We start from the raw sequence: 23,650 nt of genomic DNA on the forward strand, positions 1-23,650 counted from the left end.
CACAGGACGCCGAGGTACAGCGGGTTAACATGATCAATGTCCACTGTTCTTACACCAAGATGCCTTCAATTATGATGAGGATTCTACTCGACGGGATAACCGTCAACATGGAAGTGGACACGGGGGCCAGTCAATCCCTCATGAGTGTTTAACAATTTGAACAGCTGTGGCGCACAAAAGCAACAGACCAAAACTCACAAAGATTGACACCAAACTAAGGACCAATACCAAAGAAATCGTCCCAGTCCTTGGCAGCGCCATGCTCTCAGTCACACACAAAGGGATGGTGCACCGACTTTCCCTGTGGATTGTCCCCGGGGATCTCCCAGCCCTGTTGGGGAGAAGCTGGCTAGCAGAACTTAATTAGAAATGGGATGATGTTCACGCCATGTCGTCAGAGGAACTGACCTCCTGCTCAACAGTTCTAAACCACTTGAATATCTCTTTCAGCCAGGTGTGGGCACCTTCAAAGGGGCTAAAGTTGGAATCTACATAGAAAAATAGAAACATAGAAAATAGCTGCAGGAGTAGGCCATTCGGTCCTTCGAGCCTGCACCACCATTCAATGAGTTCATGGCTGAACATGCAACTTCAGTACCCCATTCCTGCTTTCTCGCCATACCCCTTGATCCCCCTAGTAGTAAGGACTTCATCTAACTCCTTTTTGAATATATTTAGTGAATTGGCCTCAACAACTTTCTGTGGTAGAGAATTCCACAGGTTCACCACTCTCTGGGTGAAGAAGTTTCTCCTCATCTCGGTCCTAAATGGCTTACCCTTTATCCTTAGACTGTGACCCTTGGTTCTGGACTTCCCCAACAGTGGGAACATTCTTTGCAACTTAACCTGTCTAAACCCGTCAGAATTTTAAACGTTTCTATGAGATCCCCTCTCATTCTTCTGAACTCCAGTGAATACAAGCCCAGTTGATCCAATCTTTCTTGATATGTCAGTCCCGCCATCCCGGGAATCAGTCTGGTGAACCTTCGCTGCACTCCCTCAATAGCAAGAATGTCCTTCCTCAAATTAGGAGACCAAAACTGTACACAATACTCCAGGTGTGGCCTCACCAAGGCCCTGTACTCAAATCCCCTCGCTATGAAGGCCAACATGCCATTTGCCTTCTTAACCGCCTGCTGTACCTGCATGCCAAATTTCAATGACTGAAACATCACACAGAATGCCACACCGGTCCATCACAAGGTTAGAGCTGTGCCTTATGTGATGAGGGAAAAGATTGAAAACAAACTGGACCGGCTTCTGCGGGAAGGCATAATTTCTCCTGTGGAATTCAGCGACTGGGCAAGCCCCATCGTCCCCGTCACAAAGCCGAATGGATCCATGCGAATCTGTGGGGATTACAAGTCTACCATAAACAGAGTCTCCCTACAGGACCAATACCCGCTGCCCAGAGCGGAGGACCTATTTGCCACGTTGGCTGGAGGAAAACTTTTCTCGAAACTTGACCTCACATCTGCGTATATGATGCAAGAACTGACTGAAGAGTCTAAGCTACTCACCACCATCAACACACATCGAGGCTTTTTTGAGTACAATCGATGCCCATTCGGCATCAGGTCGGCAGCTGCTATATTCCAGTGCAACATGGAAAGTCTGCTCAAAGTCCATCCCGAGGACGGTAGTGTTTCAAGATGACATACTCATCACGGGCAGGGACACCGACTCTCATCTCCGCAATCTTGAGGAAGTACGAAGTCGATTGGATTGAGTTAAGAAATCCAAGTGTCTGTTTCTCACGCCTGAGGTTGAATTTTTGGGCAGAAGGATTGCCGCTGATGGAATCCGCTCAACCGAATCCAAAACCGAAGTGATTCGCCTGGCACCCAGGCCCCGGAATGTCTCGGAACTGCGCGCCTTTCTCGGGCTACACAATTACTTTGGGAACTTTATGCAGAACTTGAGCACGCTGCTGGAGCCTCTCCACGTGCTACTCAGAAAGGGGTGTGATTGGTTCGGGAGGACGCCCAAGAACGCGCCTTCAATAAGGCACGCAACCTTCTATGTTCCAAGAGTGTTTTAGCCTTTTTTAACCCAGGTAAGAAGTTAGTCCTTACGTGTGATGCGTCAGCGTACGGGGTCGGGTGCGTTTTACAGCACGTCAATGATGCAGGTAAATTGCAGCCCATTGCTTATGCCTCCAGGTCACTTTCACGGGCGGAGTGCGGGTACGGTATGGTTGAGAAGGAGTTGCTCACGTGCGTGTACGGTGTCAAAAAGATGCACCAATACCTTTTCGGGGCCAAGATTGCGTTAGAAACCGACCACAAACCCCTCACGTCCCTACTATCCGAGTGCAAGGCAATCAACGCCAACGCCTCGGCGCGCATCCAGCAGTGGGCACTCATGCTGGCGGCTTGCGACTACACAATAAGGCACAGACCAGGCACAGACAACTCTGCCGACGCGCTTAGCAGGCTACCCCTGGCGACCACAGAAGGGTCCGACGAACAGGACTGTGAGATGGTCATGGCAATCAATGCCTTTGAATCCACAGGTTCGCCCATGACGGCTCGCCAAGTCAGAGCCTGGATGACCAGCGACCCCACGTTATCTCGAGTTAACAGATGCGTTTTAACCGGTGACTGGGCAGTGGCTCGCGATACCTGCCCCGAGGAGGTCAAGCCCTTCCATAGGCGCATGCATGAACTCTCACTACAGGCAGACTGCCTGATGTTGGGCAGCCGAGTAGTTATGCCCTTACGAGGCAGGGAGACATTTGTCCAGGAGTTCCATCGCGAGCACCCGGGGATCGTCCTTATGAAGGCCATAGCCAGATCTCATGTCTGGTGGCCTGGCATTGACGCGGACTTGGAGCTCTGCACCATTTGTGCCCAACTCAGTAATGCCCCCAGGGAGGCCACCCTAAGCCCCTGGCCCTGGCCCACCAAACTGTGGTCGCGGGTGCATGTAGACTATGCAGGCCCATTCATGGGCAAAATGTTCCTTGTAGTCGTTGATGCATTTTCAAAATGGATCGAGTGCACCATTTTAGTCTCGGGCACCACCTCCACCACTGTGGAGAGCCTTAGAACCATGTTTGCAACGCACGGCATTCCTGACATATTGGTCGGTGATAATGGTCCGTGCTTCAACAGCGCAGAATTTCATGATTTTATAGTTGACCACTGTATAAATCACGTTAAGACAGCACCTTTCAAGCCGGCCTCCAATGCCAGGCGGAGCGAGCAGTGCAGATCATTAACAAGGCATGCTCAGAATCCAAGGTCCCACGCTGCAGAGCCACCTGTCGCGACTGCTGCTGGCATATAGATCTCTTCCGCATTCAGTGACTGGGGTTCCCCCCGCGCAACTATTGATGAAATGAACTTTAAAGATCAAGCTCTCGTTAATCCTCCCAGACATGCATGAATTTGTTGAGGCTAACTGAGTACCATGACCAAAATTTATGGGGAGGTGGAATGAGATAGGGGACAAAGTATTTGTGCTAATCTATGGCCGGGGTCCCAAATAGCTTGCAGGGACAGTAACAGACAAAGAGTGAAACAGGCTACTGGTTATACAAATGGACGATGGCCAAACCTGTCGGAGGCATGTAGACCAAGTAAAAAGTAGATTCACTGATAACACTGAACAACCAGAGGCAGATTGCAATGTGGAACTCACACCACACCTGGTGGACAGACGGGCAGAACAACCTGAGGAAAGGACAGTCTCAACAGCCCAGGTGAGATACCGCAATCACACTGAATGAAACAGACAGCCCAGGCAAGATAGCAGAAATCACACCAAACGAAAAACAGGCACCAAATCAAACAACTGGACTACAACTAAGACACTCCACGTGAGAGCGCAGACCACCTGAGAGACTGAATCTATAAAGGCAATAAGACCTTGGGGGAGGGTGATGTCATGTATCTCACATTACTTTATATAACTGTATCTTACCATGCTATACATGACTGTAACTGGATAAGAACTGTAACAATAAGCATACCTTACCATCAGGGGTGCACTTGCAGGAGACACTCCATACCTGTCCCACTGAGGTATATAAAGGGAGGTCTCAGGCAAGTGCAGCACTGGCTAACAGAAAGCAGAGTGTCAGAATAAATGGGTCCTTCTCGGGTTAGAAATCGGTGCTTAGTGGTGTGCCACAGGGATCGGTGCTGGGACCACAACTGTTTACAATATACATGGATGACCTGGAAGAGGGGACAGAGTGTAGTGTAAAAAAATTTGCAGATGACACAAAGATTAGTGGGAAAGCAGGTTGTGTAGAGGACACAGAGAGGCTGCAAAGATATTTAGACAGGTTAAGTGAATGGGCTAAGGTTTGGCAGATGGAATACAATGTCAGAAAATGTGAGGTCATCCGCCTTGGGAAAAAAAACAGTAAAAGGGAATATTATTTGAATGGGGAGAAATTACAACATGCTGTGGTGCAGAGGGACCTGGGGGTCCTTGTGCATGAATCCCAAAAAGTTAGTTTGCAGATGCAGCAGGTAATCAGGAAGGTGAATGGAATGTTGGCCTTCATTGCGAGAGGGATGGAGTACAAAAGCAGGGAGGTCCTGCTGCAACTGTACAGGGTATTGGTGAGGCCGCACCTGGAGTACTGCGTGCAGTTTTGGTCACCTTACTTAAGGAAGGCTATAGTAGCCTTGGAGGGGGTACAGAGACGATTCATGAGGCTGATTCCAGAGATGAGGGGGTTACCTTATGATGATAGATTGAGTAGATTGGGTCTTTACTCTTTGGAGTTCAGAAGGATGAGGGGTGATCTTCTAGAATCATTTAAAATAATGAAAGGGATAAACAAGATAGAGGCAGAGAGGTTGTTTCCACTGGTCGGGGAGACTAGAACTAGGGGGCACAGCCACAAAATACAGGGGAGCTAATTTAAAACCGAGTTGAGAAGGAATTTCTTCTTCCAGAGGGTTGTGAATCTGTGGAATTCTCTGCCCAAGGAAGCAGTTGAGGCTAGCTCATTGAATGTATTCAAATCACAGATAGATAGATTTTTAACCAATAAGGGAATTAAGGGTTATGGGGAGCGGGCGGGTCAGTGGCGCTGAGTCCACGGCCAGATCAGCCATGATCTTGTTGAATGGCAGAGCAGGCTCGAGGGGCTAGATGGCCTACTCCTGTTCCAAATTCTTATGTTCTTATGTTCTTATGGAGAGCTGGAATTAAAGGTGCAGGTCCTGAGTGACCTTGACTTCAGCATGTGTCTCGTATAAGTCAGTACATTCGAGTCAGGCCTTAACACCCTGCACCTAAATAACGAGCTTAATTTTAAGAGGCTTCTCGAAGGCCTGTAAATGGGCACAATTAGCTGGAACCCCAGAATTTCAACCCCCGGCACTTCATGGTATAACACTGCTTTCATTATAAATCAACAGATTCTCCGATTGTCCATCAGTTCAGCAATTTGAGCTCATCCAGTTACATTTAAAATTATCTTCTCCCAAGACTGAGCCGTTTGCTACTCAACCCGACATGATTTTGAGCTTGATAAGTTCCCATTTTGAGCTACTGTCCGTTTCCTATTTTGAGCCAATTTTCTATCTCAACTCAAACATGCCCAACACCAATGATGTCTGAACCCTGAGCTGAAAGGGAAGAGGAAGCTCGCCTGCCTGTGATTTCACAAGAGGTAACGTCAGTTACTTTGTGCAGAGTAATGACTGAGAACCCCAGAGTGTTGTGTATCGCTGTGCTGGGAGCTTTGCTGCTCAGTCTCTGGACTCCTTCACGAGCCTCTTCCCACAAGGTAGGCAATCTTACTGCAATCATACTTCTTTTTAAAGAAATTATGTAAATGTGATCGCAATTCTCAAATATGTTGCACCTTTTAGACTAAACAAGGGCATATGGTAATATGGTTTCACATCCTTTTTCATAAAATTACTCTAAGAGGGTTTCTTGCAACTCAATGACGGCCATCTGCTATTTTCCACATTTTAAGCTTTCCTGGTCGATATCTAAAATGTTGTCTTTAACTGGATTTGTTTTTTTTGGTCGTGCAAGTGATGTTCTGGTTCTGTTGAAGGTTTTCATTGTCCTTCAAAGTTTTGCTGGTTATTCAGTTGTTTAACGAATCAGTGATGCCCAATTTAGTTGAAAAAATCTTAATAACAAAACAACAACTTATATTTAAAAAGCGCCTTAACGTAGTGAAATTTCCCAAGGCGAATCACAGGAATATTATGAGATAAAAATTTTACATCGAGCCACATATGGAGAAAAAGCTTAGTCAAAGAGGTAGATTTTAAGGAGCGTCTTGAAGGAGGAAAGATAGGTAGAGAGGCAGAGAGGCTTAGGCAGGGATTCCCAAAGCATTGGGCCAAGGTAACAGAAGGCATGGCCACCGAATGTTGAACGATTATAATCAGAAGTGCTCAAGAGGGCAGATTTAGAGGAGTGCAGACATCTCAGGAGGTGCTGGGGCTGGAGGAGCTTACAGAGGTAGGGAGGGGCAAGGCCATGGAGTGATTTGAAAACAAGGATGAGAATTTTGAAATCGAGGTGTTGCTTACCCGGGAGTCAATGTTGGTCAGTGAGCACAGGGGTGATGGGTGGGCAGTCTGACAATTTAGAGACCGTGCAGGGGTCGAGAGAAGTGGTCGTGAGGTAAAGCTGAGTATCATCAGCGTACATGTGGAAACTGATGCTGCGTTTTCAGATGATTTCGCCAAGGGCAACATGTTAGATGAGAAATAGGAGGGGGCAAAGGATGGATCCTTGGGGGACATCAGAGGTAATGATGCGGGGACAGGAAGAGAAGCCATTTCAGGTGATTCTCTGGCTACGATTAGATAACCAAGAATGGAACCAGGCGAGTGCAGTCCCACCCAGCTGCACGACAGTGGAGAGGCGTTGGAGAAGGATGGAGTGGTCAACCGTGTCAAAGGCTGCAGACAAGTGAAGAAGGCATAGGAGCGATAGTTTGCCTTTGTCACAGTCACAAAGGATTTCATTTGTGACTTTGATGAGAGCCGTTTCGGTACTGTGGCAGGCACGGAAAACGGATTGGAGGGATTCAAACATGGAATTGCGGGAAAGATGGGCACGGATTTGGGAGGCGACATGTTCAAAGACTTTGGAGAGGAAAGGGAGGTTGGAGATGGAGCGGCAGTTTGCAAGGACGGAGGGGTCGACGGTTTTTTTTGAGGCGAGAGGTGATGACTGCATAGGGGGACAGTACCTGAGGAGAGAGAAACAGTAGCATTGTCAGCTAACATGGGAGCCAGAATTAGAAATTGGGTGGTCAGCAGTTTGATGGGAATAGGGTCAAAGGAGCAGGAAGTGAGTCTCATGAACAGGATGAGCTGGGAAAAATCATGAGGGGAGATCCGAGAGAAACTGGAGAAAGATGTGAGGTCAGGGCTAGGGCAGGGGGGGTCCTTAGAGGAAGTGCTACATTAACCAGACCAACATCCTTCAACGATCTCCACAAGGCCCAAATGTGGTTAACCTAACACTGCAACACTAATATAACCACCTATTGCCATGGCTTACTCACATGACCTAAGTCAGGACCAGTTAGATAAGCCCATGAAGATTTTGTCCAACATTTTATAGATCAGTAAAAAAATTAATTTAGTTTCAGAGATGGTATGATATATTCAATTTGTTATACCAAATATAAAAATTATTATTTTCACATAACTTTCAGAAAAAAGCATCTAAATATAAGGTGCCAGCCGTGGCTCAGTGTTAGAACTCTTGCCTTTGAGTCAGAAGATTGTGGGTTAAAGTCCCACTCCAGAGCCTTGAGCACCTAATCTAGGCTATTATTTCTGTGCAATATTCGGGGAGTGCTTCACTATCGGAGGTGCCCTCGTTCAGATGAGAAGATGAATTGATAGCCCCTCTGCCCTCTCAGGTAAACATTAAAGATCCCTGGGCACCATTCAAAGAAGAGCAGCAGAGTTATCCTGGAGGCCTGGTCAGCATTCATCCCTCAAAGTACTCATAAAACTGATGAACTGGTCATTAATTTCATTACAAATTGCGGGACCGTGCTATATGCAAACTGGCTGCTGTGTTTCTTACATGACAACAGTGTCTGCATTACAAAAATATTTCACTGGTTGAAAAGCACTTTGGAATATTTTGAAAAAAAGAGAGACTTGCATTTATATAGCGTCTTTCAAGTCCACCAGCCATCCCAATGCGCTTTACAGCCAATGAAGTACTTTAAAAGGGTTCTGCTCACACCACTTGCTCCCAGTCATGGGGGCTCTATTTGCAGTCCCCCTCGCGCTCGAGTATGATAGGGAGAGGGAGAGGAGGCAGCGAAGAAGAGAACAGGATGCTCACATAGGGAGGAGGAGGAGAGGCAGGAGGGTTCGCAGCAGGAGGCCTTCTCCACCTCGGGTCTTCCGAGAGCACTTCTCCCACCTGCGCTGAAGCTGGCAAATGTGTATTAGGAGCCTCCGCTTCACCAAGGAGGTGGTCACAGATCTCTGCCACCTCCTGCAAACAGACCTGCAGCTTCAGAGCATGCCGACGAATGCGGTGCCAGCGGTCCTCAAGGTCACCGCGGCCCTCAATTTTTTTGCTACCGGATCCTTCCAGTCTGGAGCAGGAAATATAGCTATCATCTCCCAGTTTGCCATCCATCACTGAATCCGGGATGTCACTGAGGCGCTGTACTCCAGGAGAAAGGACTTCATTGTATTCTCTCTGAACAGAGAGAAGCAGGAGGTGCTTGCATGTGGCTTTGCCAGGAGAGCGGGCTTCACCATGGAAGGGAGAGGAGGAGGAGGAGGAGGAGGAGGAGGAGGAGGAGGAGGAGGAGGGGGAGGAAGGGAGGGGGCAGGCAGCAGTTCCCCGTTCCGGGCGGGCTGTCCGTGAACACCTCCTCAGACTCCGGTTCCAATGAATGAAACCCCAGATCCCCGTTGCTCACCACTTCCCCATCTTACCATCCCTCTTTCACGGAACATCACAGAGTCCTCCTGGGCATAAAGCTGAAATGAGAGGCACCACAAACAATCATTCCACATATAACTTATAAATTTATCAAATTAACGTCAACTAATCACGTTGTACTATATATAAATGTATATCTATGTGTATATTTCTTACAGGGAAAGAGACTGAATCTGTGAAATGAGTCGACGATTTTTCTGCTGCAAAATGCCAGCTGTTTTGATGTTCAGTTTCTGTCTGTTTCTACTTCCATCTGTTCTCACACAAAGTAAGTGCCTTATTTCCACCAATCACAGTCATATTGTTTTACTTTATCAAAGTGTTTAATGAAACCACACACACAGGCCGGGATTGTTCCAGCGCTCAGAGGGTGAGTTTGGAGGCAGGTCCACTGTCAAAATACAAAAAAGATTGTCAGCGGGTCGAGGTCCCGCTGTGAACCCGCCTCCACGTCAGTTTCCCAAGTGCGGGGTCTGTCTGTGCTTTACAGACCCGACACCAAGCGGCGAGCGAGCCAATTGACACAGTTAACAACTAGTTAAAATGTACTTCCCATTTTTCCAGCTTTTTAGATGAGATCTATGGCGCTCGGGGATCATGTCAGGTCAGTAGATCAGATTTTCAATGACTCTACATCCCTCTGAATAGTTGAGAGCTGCAAAAGTACCTGTAGTATAAAAGCTACTATTCCCCAGCTGTTCACTTCCAATCTTAGAAGCTGCAGCCTTCAGGGATTGGAACACACTTTTTAGCTTTCGGAAGGTTGGAAGTGTTTGGAGTAAATTATCTAACCTCTGACACCTCCGTGGAGCAACCTCTCTCACCATTGACAGATCGCTTCTGTCATCTCAACCACAGCTGCCATCTACTCCAGCAGCATCGGTGCCCTTGACAAAACCTCACAATAGTCCTCAGAATCCCACCACGATCAGCCCCAACACCAGCATCACCAGGCACACCAGCAGCACCAGGCACATCAGCAGCACCAATAATATCACCAACATTCTCTGCGATCACATGATGCTGCTCAGGACACAGAGCATCAGCACCTGAGCACATTGCTGCCCGGGAGGCTAGAGATGGCCTCACCATGGCCAGATTTATTTCACTTGGCTGTATACATCCTGGCTGCCACATAATGCGTCAGGTTGGCACCACCCCACAGCAGCACCATAAAGCATCCCTGCAATGCCCAAGCCTTTCCTTTCACACTCAGTACCCTTGCAGGGGTACCATTATGTCTCACCATTCACTATAATTCATTAAACCACCTAAAGGTGCACACAAATCTGTCCAAGAAGGCAAAGTGTTCAAAATAAATATTTCAATGTTTGACAACACATTAGCAGAAACTCTACATGAACATTGGCTAAAGACCCAAGTACCTACAATAGTGTGCTGTTAGTTGGTACAATTGGCCAAGGATTAGAGTGTGTGCGAGGGTGGCTAATGAGATGGGGATGTGATAATGTAGATAGAGACAGGGGGATAGGTGGAGGTGCAAGGTAAGTTGGTGTGAGTAAGGATGTGCAGGAGTAGGGTAGGGAAGGCAGAGTGATGGGGATGTGATGAGTAGCACAGCAGGATGAGGTTGAGTGTGGCTTTGCAGTAACATTTTGTGATCTACTGAGATCATTGAAAGGTTTGTGCCACTGCAGCCAGCCCCTCCTGACCACATCCCTGCTTGTGCCCTCCTGTCCATTAAGGGGGGGGGCACAAATGAATTTTTGCCCCGGGCAAGGAAAGAACAGCACCTCCCACTAAATTGGGTGGGGGTTTTGCGACAGCGCTGACAGGTTACGTCCCGCTCAGCTGCGCCTGGCGATGCTGACGTCATCACCCTGTGCAGCGCCCCGTTACCACTCCAGAAGTTATCTTGGCCCTCGCCCCCTGTTTTACCACCTGGTGTTGACAACGAGCTGTCGTGTTTCAGCCGGGTGTTGGCTGGAGCAGTGCTATTTAAAGGCGCCAGGATCGGGTAGATTTTAGGCAGAGAAAAAGACAGCAAACTGTGGCCAGAGGGAGGAGAGCCAACAGGGCTGTCAATGGGAGATCTTACCCTCCCAGGGTATTCCAGCAGCGGTTCTCGTATATCAATTTCACTGAGGAGCAGTGTGTTCGAAGGCTGCGCTCCAGCAAGGACGTGGTCACAGAGCTCTGAAACCTGCTGCAACCAGACCTCGAGCCCAGACCAGGGTGATGATGGCTCTCTCAGTGGCAGTCAAGGTCACCATCGTGCTCAATATCTACGCCAATGGATCCATCCAGTGTGCAACAGGAGACATCTCCAACATCTCCCAGTTTGCCGTCCAATGTTCCATCAGTGAGGTCACAGATGCTCTCTACAGAAGGAGAAGGGAATACACTTCGTTCCCCATGACCAGAGAGAAGCAGTTCGATCGTGCATGTGGCTTAGCCAGGATAGCGGGCATCCCCATGGTGCAGAGCACCATTGACTGTACCCACCTTGCTTTGTGGGAACCGCATACAATCCTGAGGTATTCCATAACTGCAAAGGCTACCACTCACTGAATGTGCAGTTGGTATGTGACCACACACATCGAATCCTCACCGTCAAAGCCCACTTTCCTGGCAGCAGCCACGATGCATCCATCCTGGACCAGACCTGTGTGCCGGCTCTCGTCTAGTCACCACATCAAACTCGCGGTTGGCTGTTTGGAGACAAAGTCTATCCGCTCTCCACCTGCCTCATGACTCCTCTCCGCAACCCAAACACTCCTGCCCAGCACTCATATAACGAGAGCCATGCTGCCACTAGGAACATCATTGAGCAGACCATCGGAGCGCTCAAGCAATGGTTCTGCTGCCTTGACCGCTCAGGAGAAGTCCTCTAGTACTCGGCTGAGCGGGAGTCCCTTTTTGTCATTATAGGCATGCTGCACAACTTGGCCATCATGAGGGCACATCTATTGCCACCAGCCATAGCTGCACCACACCTGGAGAAGTAGGAGGAGGACGAGTTTCAGGGGGAGGAGGAGGAGGAAGAGCAGGAGCAGGAGGAGGAAAAGCAGGAGGAGGAAGAGGAGCAGGAGGAGGATGAGCAGGAGGAGGAAGAGTAGCAACAGCAGCGACTGAGGAGGCAGCCACTCAATCAGCATTCTGCAAGGACGATCCGTGACAGCCTCATCAGACTTCGCTTCCAATGAATCCCATCCCACTTCCCGGTTGCTCTGCACATCCCCATCAACACATCAATTTCCCCTTCCATATCACAGTCCCAAAACTGAAATGAGAGGCAGCACCAAATATGCAACAATCCAATTAAAATTTATCTCATAACACTCACCAGAATTCTAAACACCAATGAAATTTAAGACTCACCCTTGTGTAATACCTTATATCCCCGCGCAACTGTGGCTTTACCTAATCTAGAGTTCCTTCGCAGTGTGTCCCCTGTAGCTGCAGCAGGGCTGGTGGAAGGCTGCTGAGTGTCAGGGCCAGAGACTACTGCTGGCCTTGCAGGACGCCCTCGACCAGCTCTGGGCCTGGAAGACCCCGGCTGCAGACTGCACCACCTCAGGCTGGGTGGCAGCAGGCTGGGCTGGTTGGATTACGTGCAATGGCGGAGTGTCAGTGATGGGCTCAGGAACCATGTCATCCTGAGAGAGGTCTGCAGGCTCCTTTTCCATTGACCCACTGCCACTCCCTCAGGGCAGCACCTCAGCATCCCCATCCAATCTGCTGGGGCCCAGATTGGTGGCCTGCTGTGACACCATGAGTTCGGTGTGATTCGGTTTTGAGTTCTCGCAGGAGACAAGGTTTCTGATGGATGGAGTGATGATCGACATGACATATATGTCGTCATCTGTGAACAAGTCAGCACCAGAGTCCGAAGCAGGAGTCGAGCGGCTGAGCATGTCAGCTACGTGGTTGCGACTGCCAGCGATGCACTGTGCATCAAAGTTATACTGATGAAGGTGATCTGACAATCGGCTGATTCGGAGTGGTCTGTGCCAACATCCAGTTGTAGCGAGTAGCGTAGTTAGTGCTTGGTGATCCGTACGGAGGGTAAATTTCTTGCCATAGAGGTAGATGTGCCAGCGTTCACATGCGTAGATGCAAGCGAGTGCTTAGTGTTCCCCTGTAGATTATTTACGTTCCTCAGACGAGAGCGCGTGAGAGGCGAAGGCTACTGGGCATTCCAGGCCGTCAATCCTTTGCGAGAGCACAGCACCTATGGCGGCGACTGATGCATCCGTGGTGACGTATGTAGTGACATTCGGATCAAAGTGCGCGAGGATAGGAGGGGATGTGTTTTTCTCCTGAAGCGTCGTGAATACCTGAGCCTGGGAATCTGTCCATTCCCAAGGAACGTCCTTGTGCCGCAACTTGCAAAGTGGTTCGGCAATGTGCGCGTAATGCGGGATGAACTTCAGATAGAAGTTGCAAGTGCCGAGGAATGATGAATGTTCCTTGATGGTGATAGCCTCCTGCATTTGCTGGATAGCGTCAATGTTGTCAAGCGTCGGCTTGACACCTTGTGCTGTGACTCTGTAGCCCAGAAAGTTTATTTCTCCAACAGCAAATATACACTAATTGGCATTAAGTGTAATGTTATGTGTAGTAAGTCTATTCATAACTGTGTGAAGTCACTGGTCATGTTCTTCCATTGCCCATCCATGGACGACAATATCATCAAGCAATTTGAGGGCTCCCTCTATGCCTGCTAGCATAGTCGTGACAATCTTCTGAAATGCACTTGGTACAGAAGCTAGTCCGTAGGGAATGCGTTGATACTGATACAGAACATCATGCATTGTGAATGCCGTGAGCGGTTTACTCCACTAGGGGTATTTGCAGGTAACTGCGGCGCATGTCGTGTTTCGTAAAGACTATTGAGCCGTGGAATTCTGAAGACAGTTCGTCAACGGTAGGAAGAGGCTACTTGTCAGGGATGATGGCCTTGTTGACCTCTTTCAGGTTGATGCACAGGCAGATCTCCCCATTTTTACAGCAAGCAATGGCTAAGTTCGAGATCCAGCATGAGGAGTTGATGCTCTCAATGATTCCCTGAGATTCGAATCATGTTAATTCTGCGGATACTTGGTTGCGAAGCGCGAATGGGAGACGGCGAAGTTGCTACGTAACTGGTTTGATGGAAGGGTCAACGCGGGGACGATGGCAGAATTTTGTTGTCACTCCAAACCCTGTGAAGATTGAGGGATGCTGCTTGTCAAAGTCCATTGTGTACACAGGTGGGTTTTACCTTTGAACCTAAGCTTGTCAAACAGGTCAACACCCATGAGGCTTCATCCCTTTGTGACATAAAAGTAAAAGTTCTCCAATATTATGTCCTTGCAGTACATCAGGATAGACATGAACCCAAGTTCCCCAATTTTGGAGTCGGAGAACACACTTAGAGTGGAAGTTGTGGGTTGCAGTTAACAGTGCGTGAAATGGGGTTTGAGCACAGCCTCGCTCAATATGAAACTTTGGCTCCTAGTTCAATGAGGAGGCAGCAGGGCGTGCCGTCAATGTTTACCTCACAGTCCTTGAATTTGCCCGAACCGATGTGCGAAATGTCACTAACGGAGTAAACCATACTGGGTTCATCACTATCGGGGTTGTCCACATGTCGAATATGCTGCGATGAGCGACAGACACGAACAAAATGGTTCATTTTACCACATGCATTCTTCCCACTAGCAGGGCAGTTAGGACCCTTTGCCGAATGTGATTTGTCCCCACAGTTAAAGCAGTGGAAGTAAAGTCCGCGATCCGCAGTGGGTGGCTTATTACTAGCCCCAGGTCTCTGCTGTGATTTCCACTTTGGACGAATGCCTTGTACATGGGCTGTAGCTGCAGTCTGCTGCACAGGGGGAGCAGACGATTCAATCGCTTTTGAATCGGAAAGTGCTGATTCAATTTGGTGGCCAAATTAGTTGCTTTGTCCAATGTCAACTTGTCATCCTCCATTAGAAGCGTTCCCGAATGTGGGGATCGTTGTTTTTGTTATGTATGTAATAACTCGATAGACTGAATACTGTAAACTAACACAGGTACAAACCCGGCTCTGTTTTATTAGGGCCCAAAATGATGACATTACATGATGGCTTGCCTTTTATACCTGGGCCGCACACAAGTGCATACAGCCCAATGACCTCCGACAGTGGCGCCACCTGGTGGCTAGTAACCCCAAGCATACATACATGACAATATCCCCTTTTAAGATATTAGTAACAGTCTTTTTACAAATTGAGACAGTCCGGGGCTTTCCATTCCCGAGTTGATCATCTCAGTTCAACTCCAGCCTTGGGCGAGCGCTCTGAGTCAGTTATGACTGGGGGTTGGGTAGCTGTTCTGATGGGACTGGCAATGACCATGTCAGGGATTGAAAGTCCAGATTCATTGATGACAGCTGAGTCCTCTGATGACTGAGGGTAGGTTAGTCGGTCACTGATTGTGTCTTCCTTAGACTGTTCCGGTTCATCCGTGTGCCGCAGCTTTATCTGATCAACATGTTTCCTGCATGTTTGCCAATCTTGAGCTTGGCGGTAAACACGCTGTTACCCTCCTTGGCCGTAACAGTACCGACGATCCACTTGGGACCTTGACCATAATTTAGTACATACACAGGATCATTGATAGAAATGTCGCGTGACACAGCAGCGCGATCATGATACCACTGCTGCCTTTGACGTCTGTATTCAATATGATCGTTTAAGTCAGGGTGGACAAGAGAGAGCTTGAGTTCGCTCTTCATCAATAGTTAAGCGTGTGGGGTCTTGTCCTGTAATTAAACAATATGCATGACAAGCGAGTCTGCAGTGAACCTTGAGTTACACGCTTCACACTCTGCTTGATGGTTTGGACCACACGTTCTGCTTGACCATTAGATGCGAGTTTGAATGGTGCTGACCTCACATATTTGATACCATTGAGTTTCATGAACTCTTGAAACCACAGACGAATGAAGAAAGGTCCGTTGTCGCTTACAATGATGTCGGGCAAACCATGAGTAGCAAATATGTCACAAAGGCTCTCAATGGTAGCTGTGGATGTACTGGATGACATGATTATACACTCTATCCACTTGGAATATGCATCCACCACAATTAAAAACATCTTTCCCAGGAAGGGACCTGCAAAGTCGATGTGGATCCTGGACTATGATTTAGATGGCCATGACCACAGACTCAGCGGCAATTCCGCTGATGCTTTATTTAGCTGCATGCAAGTATTGCACTGATGCACACATGATTCCAGATCAGAGTCAATTCCAGGCCACCATATATGAGACCTGGCAATGGCTTTCATCATGACAATATCAGGATAAGTGCTATGTAGATCATGTAAAAATTTCTCTCTGCCTTTTTTCGGCATAACAATACGATTACCCCACAGTAAACAATCTGATTGAATGGATAGTTCATCTTTGCGGCAGTTGTAAGGTTTGCTCTCATCATCCATTTGCTTGGGTATGGCAGAACATTCACCACTAAGGACACAACATTTCACAACCAATAATATCGGGTCCTGTCTTAACTTGTTGAGCCATGACAGGGGTTCCTTTACCTTCAAAAGCATCCATAACTAACAGTAGGTCTGCAGGTTGTGGCGTCTCCACCTCCGGTCTGGGCAATGGCAGATGGCTCAGTGCATCGGCACAATTCTTGGTGACAGGTCTATGGCGAATAATATAATCATGGGCAGATAATGTCAGCGTCCACCTCTGGATGCGGGGATGCATTGGTATTTATACATTTGTTTTCTGAAAACAATGAAATGAGTGGATTGTGATGTGTTTCCAGTTCAAACCGAAGACGAAACAGATACTGATGCATCTTTTTAACCCCATACACATAGGTTAATGCTTCTTTTTCTACCAAGCTGTAGGCTCTTTCCGCCTTTGACAAACTTTTAGAAACATATGCGACAGCCGACTCATTAGCTTGTTGGAACACGCAACCAACTCCATAAGCTGAAGCATCATAGGCCAATACTAGATGCTTACACGGATCATAATGTACCAGCAGCTTGTTAGAGCAAAGCAGATTAGTAGCTTTCTCAAAAGCTCTATCTTGAGACGCACCCCACACCCAGTTGTCGCCTTTTCTTAGCAGCATGTGCAGTGGCTCTAATAAAGTGCTCAATCTAGGTAGGAAATTACCGAAGTAGTTGTGTAGACCAAGGAACACAGCTCCGTCACATTCTGAGGCTTGGGTGCACTTTTGATGGCCTTGGTTTTTGAGTCTGTAGGCCTGATGCCATCAGCAGCAATTTTCCTCCCCAGGAATTCGACTTCTGGAGCCATTAACACGCATTTCAAACATTTCAGTCTGAGTCCCACTTTGTCCAGACGATGTAGGACCTCTTCCAGGGTGTTCAGATGTTCGGCAGTGTCACGACCTGTGACCAGGATGTCATCTTGGAACAAGACGGTTCTAGGGACGGACTTCAGTAGACTCTCCATGTTCCTCTGAAATATGGCTGCAGCCGAGCGAATTCTGAAAGGACACCTGTTGTAGATAAACCGTCCTTTATGAGTATTGATGCACGTAAGTTTCTTCAACGTCTTGACCAGCTCCTGTGTCATGTAAGCCGATGCCAGGTCCAGTTTAGTGAACGACTTCCCCCCGGCTAGTGTTGCAAATAGGTCATCGGCCTTCCGTAAAGGGTATTGATCCTGTTTCGAAACTCGGTTGATTGTAACCTTTTGGTCTCCACAAATCCTGACAGTGCCATCACTCTTCAATACAGGAACAATGGGGCTGGCCCATTCGTTATATTCGACCGGTGATAAGACCCCTTCACGTTGGAGTCTGTCCAGTTTGATTTCGACCATCTCCCTCATCATGTACGGAACTGCCCGAGCTTTATGATGGATGGGGCTTGCATCCGTGGATCTGCACCTTGGCTCCCGTGAAATTGCCGATGCCTGGTTCAAACAGCGAGGGAACTTGCTTAGCACTTGAACACATGGAGTATTATCCTCCGATGACAATGCTTTGATATCATTCCAATTCCATATGAATTTTTCTAGCCAAATCCTGCCGAACAGTGCTGGACCATTGCCTAGAACAATCCATAATGGTAAATCATGAACCGCACCATCATACGACACCTTGACTACTGCACTGCCAATCACCGTTATATGTTCTTTAGTGTAGTTACGCAACTTGGCATTGACTGGACTCAGATTAGGCCTCACAGCCTTAGTATCCCACAGCTTGTCGAATGTCCACTGGCTCATTATTGATTGACTCGCACCCGTGTCCAATTCCATCGGTACCGGCACACCATTAAGTTTCCCATTAATCATTATCGGTTGGCTCTTTGTTAGGAACGAATACAGTCCATGCACTTCCTCCTCTGGTATCTCGGATTGCATGTCTGGATCTGCGCTATACTGGTCATCATCCTCCATGTGCTGTGTCGCAGCACGCTTGCTCAGTTGCGGACACATGTGCTGGAGATGCCCCAGTCTCGAACAGCCTTTACAAATGTACTGTTTAAACCGACACTGATGAGGCCGATGATTGTCCCCACAATATCAACACGGTGAAATCGGATTCATTCCTGTTGGCGGACTTTGAGCAGCCACAGGTTTTGCATGTGCAGTTGAGTAGGCCCTGCCATAGGCAACTCTGCCAAACGACGATACAATCTTGTTTACAGTACTTGCCGAGTTCCGATTTTTCAAAAATATCTGCTTTAAATTTTTATCCGTCATCATGCATGCCTGGGCAATCGTGATGGCCTTGCTCAAATCCAGTGTCTCCATAGCCAGAAGCTTATGCAGGATCACCTTGTGGTTGATTTCCTATTACAAAGAAGTCTCGCAGCATGTCTCCCAATGTGTTTTTGAACTTACATGGTCCAGCCAGACATCTTAGGTCGGCAACGAATTCCGACACATCCTGGCCCTCAGAACGAATGTGCGTATAGAATCGATATCGTGAGATGTTGATGCCTTTTTCTGAATTAAGATGGTCATGTACCAGAACACACAATTCCTCATAGTCCTTCTCCATTGGACTTGCAGGCGAGAGAAGATTCTTTTTGAGTCCATAGATTTTCGGACGGCAAACCGTGAGGAAGACTGCCCTGCACCTAACTGCCTCAGTGGTTTCCTCCATTTTGTTGCCACGAAGTACTGGTCCAGACGAGCTACAAAATCTGCCCAGTCCTCTCCCTCCACGAATCTCTCCAAAATTCCAATTATGCTCATTTTTGCTTGCAAAGGTTCTTAAATTACCTCATCACCAAATGTTATGTATGTAATAACTCAATAAACTGAATACTGAAAAGTAACTCAGGTACAAACCTGGCTCTGCTTTATTAGGGCCCAAAGTGATTACATTACATGATACCTTGCCTTTGATAGCTGGACTGCACACACGTGCAGACAACCCAATGTCCTCCAACAGTGGTGCCACCTGGTGGCTAGTAACCCCAAGCATACATACATGACAGTTTTCTCAATCATTTGATCCCTGATCATTTCCTCTGTCAGTGCTCCAAAGTTACACGTAGCAGTCAGTTCCGTTAATGAAATGACATACTGTTTGAATGGTTCACCCTTTTGATGAAAATTGAATAGCTGTGAATGTAGACAAGGTATGAGATGAGGATTTGAGTTTGCGTAGCTGTACATGTTTGGTCGGTGATTTGTGGGGAGTGATAGTTTGCGCAGTGCGCACAGACAGAGGTTCAGAGGCTGGTATGTAGGAGGTGTGGAAGCATGTACTCACTTTGCCCACCCTACTGTGGTCATGGAATTTCGTCCGGCACTGAGTCATCATCATATGTAGTCCCTCGAAGCGAGGATGACGTGCTTCCACGCCAAAAAGTAATGCGTTCACAGGTGTTTCAATGATGGACCTAATATTCCAGATCCCGAACTACATGTTGAAACATAAAAACATAGAAACATAGAAAATAGGTGCAGGAGTAGGCCATTCGGCCCTTCTAGCCTGCACCGCCATTCAATGAGTTCATGGCTGAACATGCAACTTCAGTACCCCATTCCTGCTTTCTCGCCATACCCCTTGATCCCCCGAGTAGTAAGGACTTCATCTAACTCCCTTTTGAATATATTTAGTGAATTGGCCTCAACTACTTTCTGTGGTAGAGAATTCCACAGGTTCACCACTCTCTGGGTGAAGAAGTTTCTCCTCATCTCGGTCCTAAATGGCTTACCCCTTATCCTTAGATTGTGACCCCTGGTTCTGGACTTCCCCAACATTGGGAACATTTTTCCTGCATCCAACCTGTCTAAACCCGTCAGAATTTTAAACGTTTCTATGAGGTCCCCTCTCATTCTTCTGAACTCCAGTGAATACAAGCCCAGTTGATCCAGTCTTTCTTGATAGGTCAGTCCCACCATCCCGGGAAGATGAAGGGTGGAAGATGCCTGTGCGTGGATTTTTTTAACGTGTGGTGGCCATTGCACACCAGTCACCACATGGGCTTGACAGAGCTAGCTCTTGGTCCAGTTACAAGGATTACCCAAGGCGACTGGAGACCTGCTCTGCTGCACGGACCTAGCGCACACACGTATCGCAGTGTGGGCTGGCCCGTGCTGCCCCAGTGCCCTCGCCCCTTCTGGGCCCCAAACTCACACCTCTCCTGGGTCCTAGTCACTTCCCTCTGCAAACTCTTGCCACTCCTTTTCCCCTCCTGCTCTGCCTACCTGCACTGCAATCAGCGACCTGGCTTCACAGCCGTCGCCCTCATGCAGAAGCATGTGCAGCTCCCTGCAGTTGTATGCTGCCGCACGTTGCTCCCTCCAATGGCCTCGGCCTGCAGATGGTCTTGCAGGCCAAGACCGCGCCGAGGGTTTGTTGAACTACAGTGCAGACCGAGACCTCCTCTGCCACTTCCCTCCATTTGGCCCTGAACACCTGGGGCAATGGCCTCCTTCCAGTTTCTGGGAAGTGTGCATCCCTCCTTCTCTCGACTGCCCCCACCAATGCCTCCAATGCCACATCATTAAAATGACGAGCTCTCTGCCTTGTAGCTGGATTAGCAGCAGCCATAACAAAAACTTCTCTCAGTTCCTCTCAAGTCTCCTTCAAATGTCGCACTGCTGAAAAATGAGCGGCTGCAGCTTGATATATATACTCCCCTTAAAGAGCTGGAATGAGCCAGTGTGAAGGATTGAAGGATGATTGCTGGATGCAAGTCACCTGATATTGGGTAGCTTTCTGGTGTTAGTGCCCCTGTAGCACCCTGAGGTCATTCGTGCTTTATTTAACATGCCCTCCTTTCTGGGGCGCTAAAGTCCAATTTAAAAGAAGTTCTGAAACCTTTGCGCTTGTCGCTAACTTTTCAAAGTTTAAAAGTTAATGCCCTGAATTTCTATCCCCTGCTCTGTGAGCAATTTTAAATGGAGTCTTTTTATTTGGTAAATCTGATGTCAATTGCAATTTAATCTAGTCACAGATTCATGGGGCTAGAACCTCCACTTTATTTGCATGCTCAACGCCCACTTAATGCCCATTTTACCACTGAACTGATATATAATGCCCATATAGCACCCAGTTTGGCACAAAATGGAAACTGACGGGCTTTTTTAGGAGACGTTATTTTCCCCATGTGCTTAACATCGGGAAAAAATATGACTGCCCGCCCACTTTGTTTGGGCGGAATCAGCAGAATGGGCAAAATCAACGCCCATAATATCGCTCAGCGTTACTTTCCGCACGGAATCAACGCCGAGATTCAATATGAATGCCCGCCCACTGTTTTTTGTAATACAGAGCATATTTACCCAAATTGGGGCCATGGAGATCGCTCTTCGTCAATTTCACCACCTCGCACTCATATTGCCCAGAATATCGCTCGCTCAAAAAAACGCCCACAACAATTGAAACTAACCAGAACGAACAGCAGCGGTGTGACTGGCATTTGTTACATCCCACTCTTACGTGAGAAGCAGATATCTGAAAGATTTGCCTGAAAGAGCGCTGATGTGAGTGACAACGCTGACACAATGCTGTGTGTGTGCAGCTCAGGCATCAAAGGTGCCCATCGCCTTGGTGCCATTTTAAGTTTATGTTAATTGATGTTAAGTTGAATTTAACCCTTTCATGGTAAGGAATCACCAGTGTGTAATGGTCCAGCTATCTGAGACAATACGCAACAAAGTTATGTTCAATAACAAAAGTTTAATCCCAACATTGGTCTGAAATCATAAATATCACAGCCAATAACACTCAACCCGCCCACACCCCACCTTTTCCACCATTGACATAAATCACATGTTCAACATGTCCAGAAACACAGAATACAAAGGCAAAGCAGGAGTATAGTCCCCAGCCCCCATTAATTGCAACAAATTGCATACACCCAGATGGAGATATAACACAGCCATTACCTGCACACATGCACCTCATTTTCCTTCCCCCCTCTTCTCCCCACCTCTACTCCTTCCCCTCCTCACTCAACGGCGCCTGGCTGACGAGCTCCTCAGGCCAGGAGTTTCATTGGGGGGGATGAAGGCAGGTTCAGAGGTTGCATGGGTACGGCACCAGGGGTTGCTGAGGGGGCAACATTTTCTCTGATGCAAAAGCAGGATCTTGGTCCTTGCTCTCATCTGTCGTTTGCAGTAGTGCGGCACGAAAGGGTGGAATGCCATGCTCGGGGACCACTGGGAGGCCTGTGACAGCAGTGTTCCTGGCTATTGCATCCAGGGACTCCGCCATGTACAGAACGTACTTGGTCATAGTGGCCAGGTGTCGGGATATGCCCCCCAAAGCTTCGATGCGCTGGTCACCAATGTCTACAGTCCTCCTGGACAACTATACCATTTCTCTGCTGTCATGTGGCGCTCGTGGAACAGACCTGCCACGTCCACGGGACCTCCGTGAGGTCGGCACCGTCCTGGGGACAAATGGGGCGCCTTGTGGCGAGGTGCTTAGGGCCGGTACCTCCAGAGTGGAGGCGGGAATGACCGGAGGAGCACTAGATGGCTTTGGGGTGGAATGGCTTCTGGAGCGTGGCGATGCAGGTTCCTCGAAGTCCACGCTCTCATCTGTGGAGACCAGACCCAGTGAATTGAGGGTGAGAATTGGGGCTCCTCAGCACCTGATGTTGGATCCTCCGGAGAGTCGGGCCCCGCGCCCCCACCTTCTGGCCTCTGTGGTCTTGTCTTTGGACGTGCTGCTGGCTGAGCTGCAAAACACAAATGAGGTTATTAGAGGAGAAGGGGGTGCTAGGGTCACAAGGTGAGTCCAGCACTACACACAGCATATGCATGACAAAAGCACCACCGCTCTCACAATCATCGCAGACATCACATTTCATGACCATCAACACATTAGCATTGCAATGATTTTCATTAGGCCAGCATTTTTTCTATGACAATTTTAGAACTCATCTATCAGATATGATTGTTCGGATATGAGTGGGTGTGGCATCTATTGACTTCACATCACGCAATGATGTAAGCCTTACTCACGTGGTATCACTTCAGGGTCTGCAGATGCATCCGTGTGAGCACCCGCTTCTCCATCTCAGTGATGTCGCTGGGGCCTGGTGGTCCCCACCCGTTCGCCTCTGCACGGACCTCATCGTCGATAGCTTCTTCTGTAAAAGGTGGCAGAACGACATGGCATGAGATCATTGCGTGATATTATTGATAGGTACTGTCACAGAGACTGATACAACATGTAACCGACAGATGTAATCATGATTATTATGATTATTATGAAAATTATCATTCTTTACCTAAAGACGTACACCGTGACTGTAGGCTTTGAGT

The 23,650-nt window shown here is 48.1% G+C and overlaps 1 protein-coding gene across 4 annotated transcripts in view; it reads left to right on the forward strand.

Annotated features, from left to right (window-relative positions):
- The first annotated feature begins 5,725 nt into the window (after window positions 1-5,725).
- LOC139262847 (uncharacterized) overlaps window positions 5,726-23,650 on the forward strand; it is a 73,733-nt gene continuing 55,808 nt past the window's right edge. For all 4 annotated transcript variants that reach the window (XM_070878036.1, XM_070878037.1, XM_070878038.1 and 1 more), the window contains exons 1-2: window positions 5,726-5,755; window positions 9,081-9,190. In XM_070878036.1, coding sequence (XP_070734137.1) covers window positions 9,103-9,190 — 88 coding nt within the window. In that variant the 5' untranslated portion in view covers window positions 5,726-5,755; window positions 9,081-9,102. The remainder of the gene's footprint in view (window positions 5,756-9,080; window positions 9,191-23,650) is intronic.

The sequence above is a fragment of the Pristiophorus japonicus genome, chromosome 4 (genome assembly GCF_044704955.1).
Source record: "Pristiophorus japonicus isolate sPriJap1 chromosome 4, sPriJap1.hap1, whole genome shotgun sequence".
Classification (NCBI taxonomy): Eukaryota; Metazoa; Chordata; class Chondrichthyes; family Pristiophoridae; genus Pristiophorus; species Pristiophorus japonicus.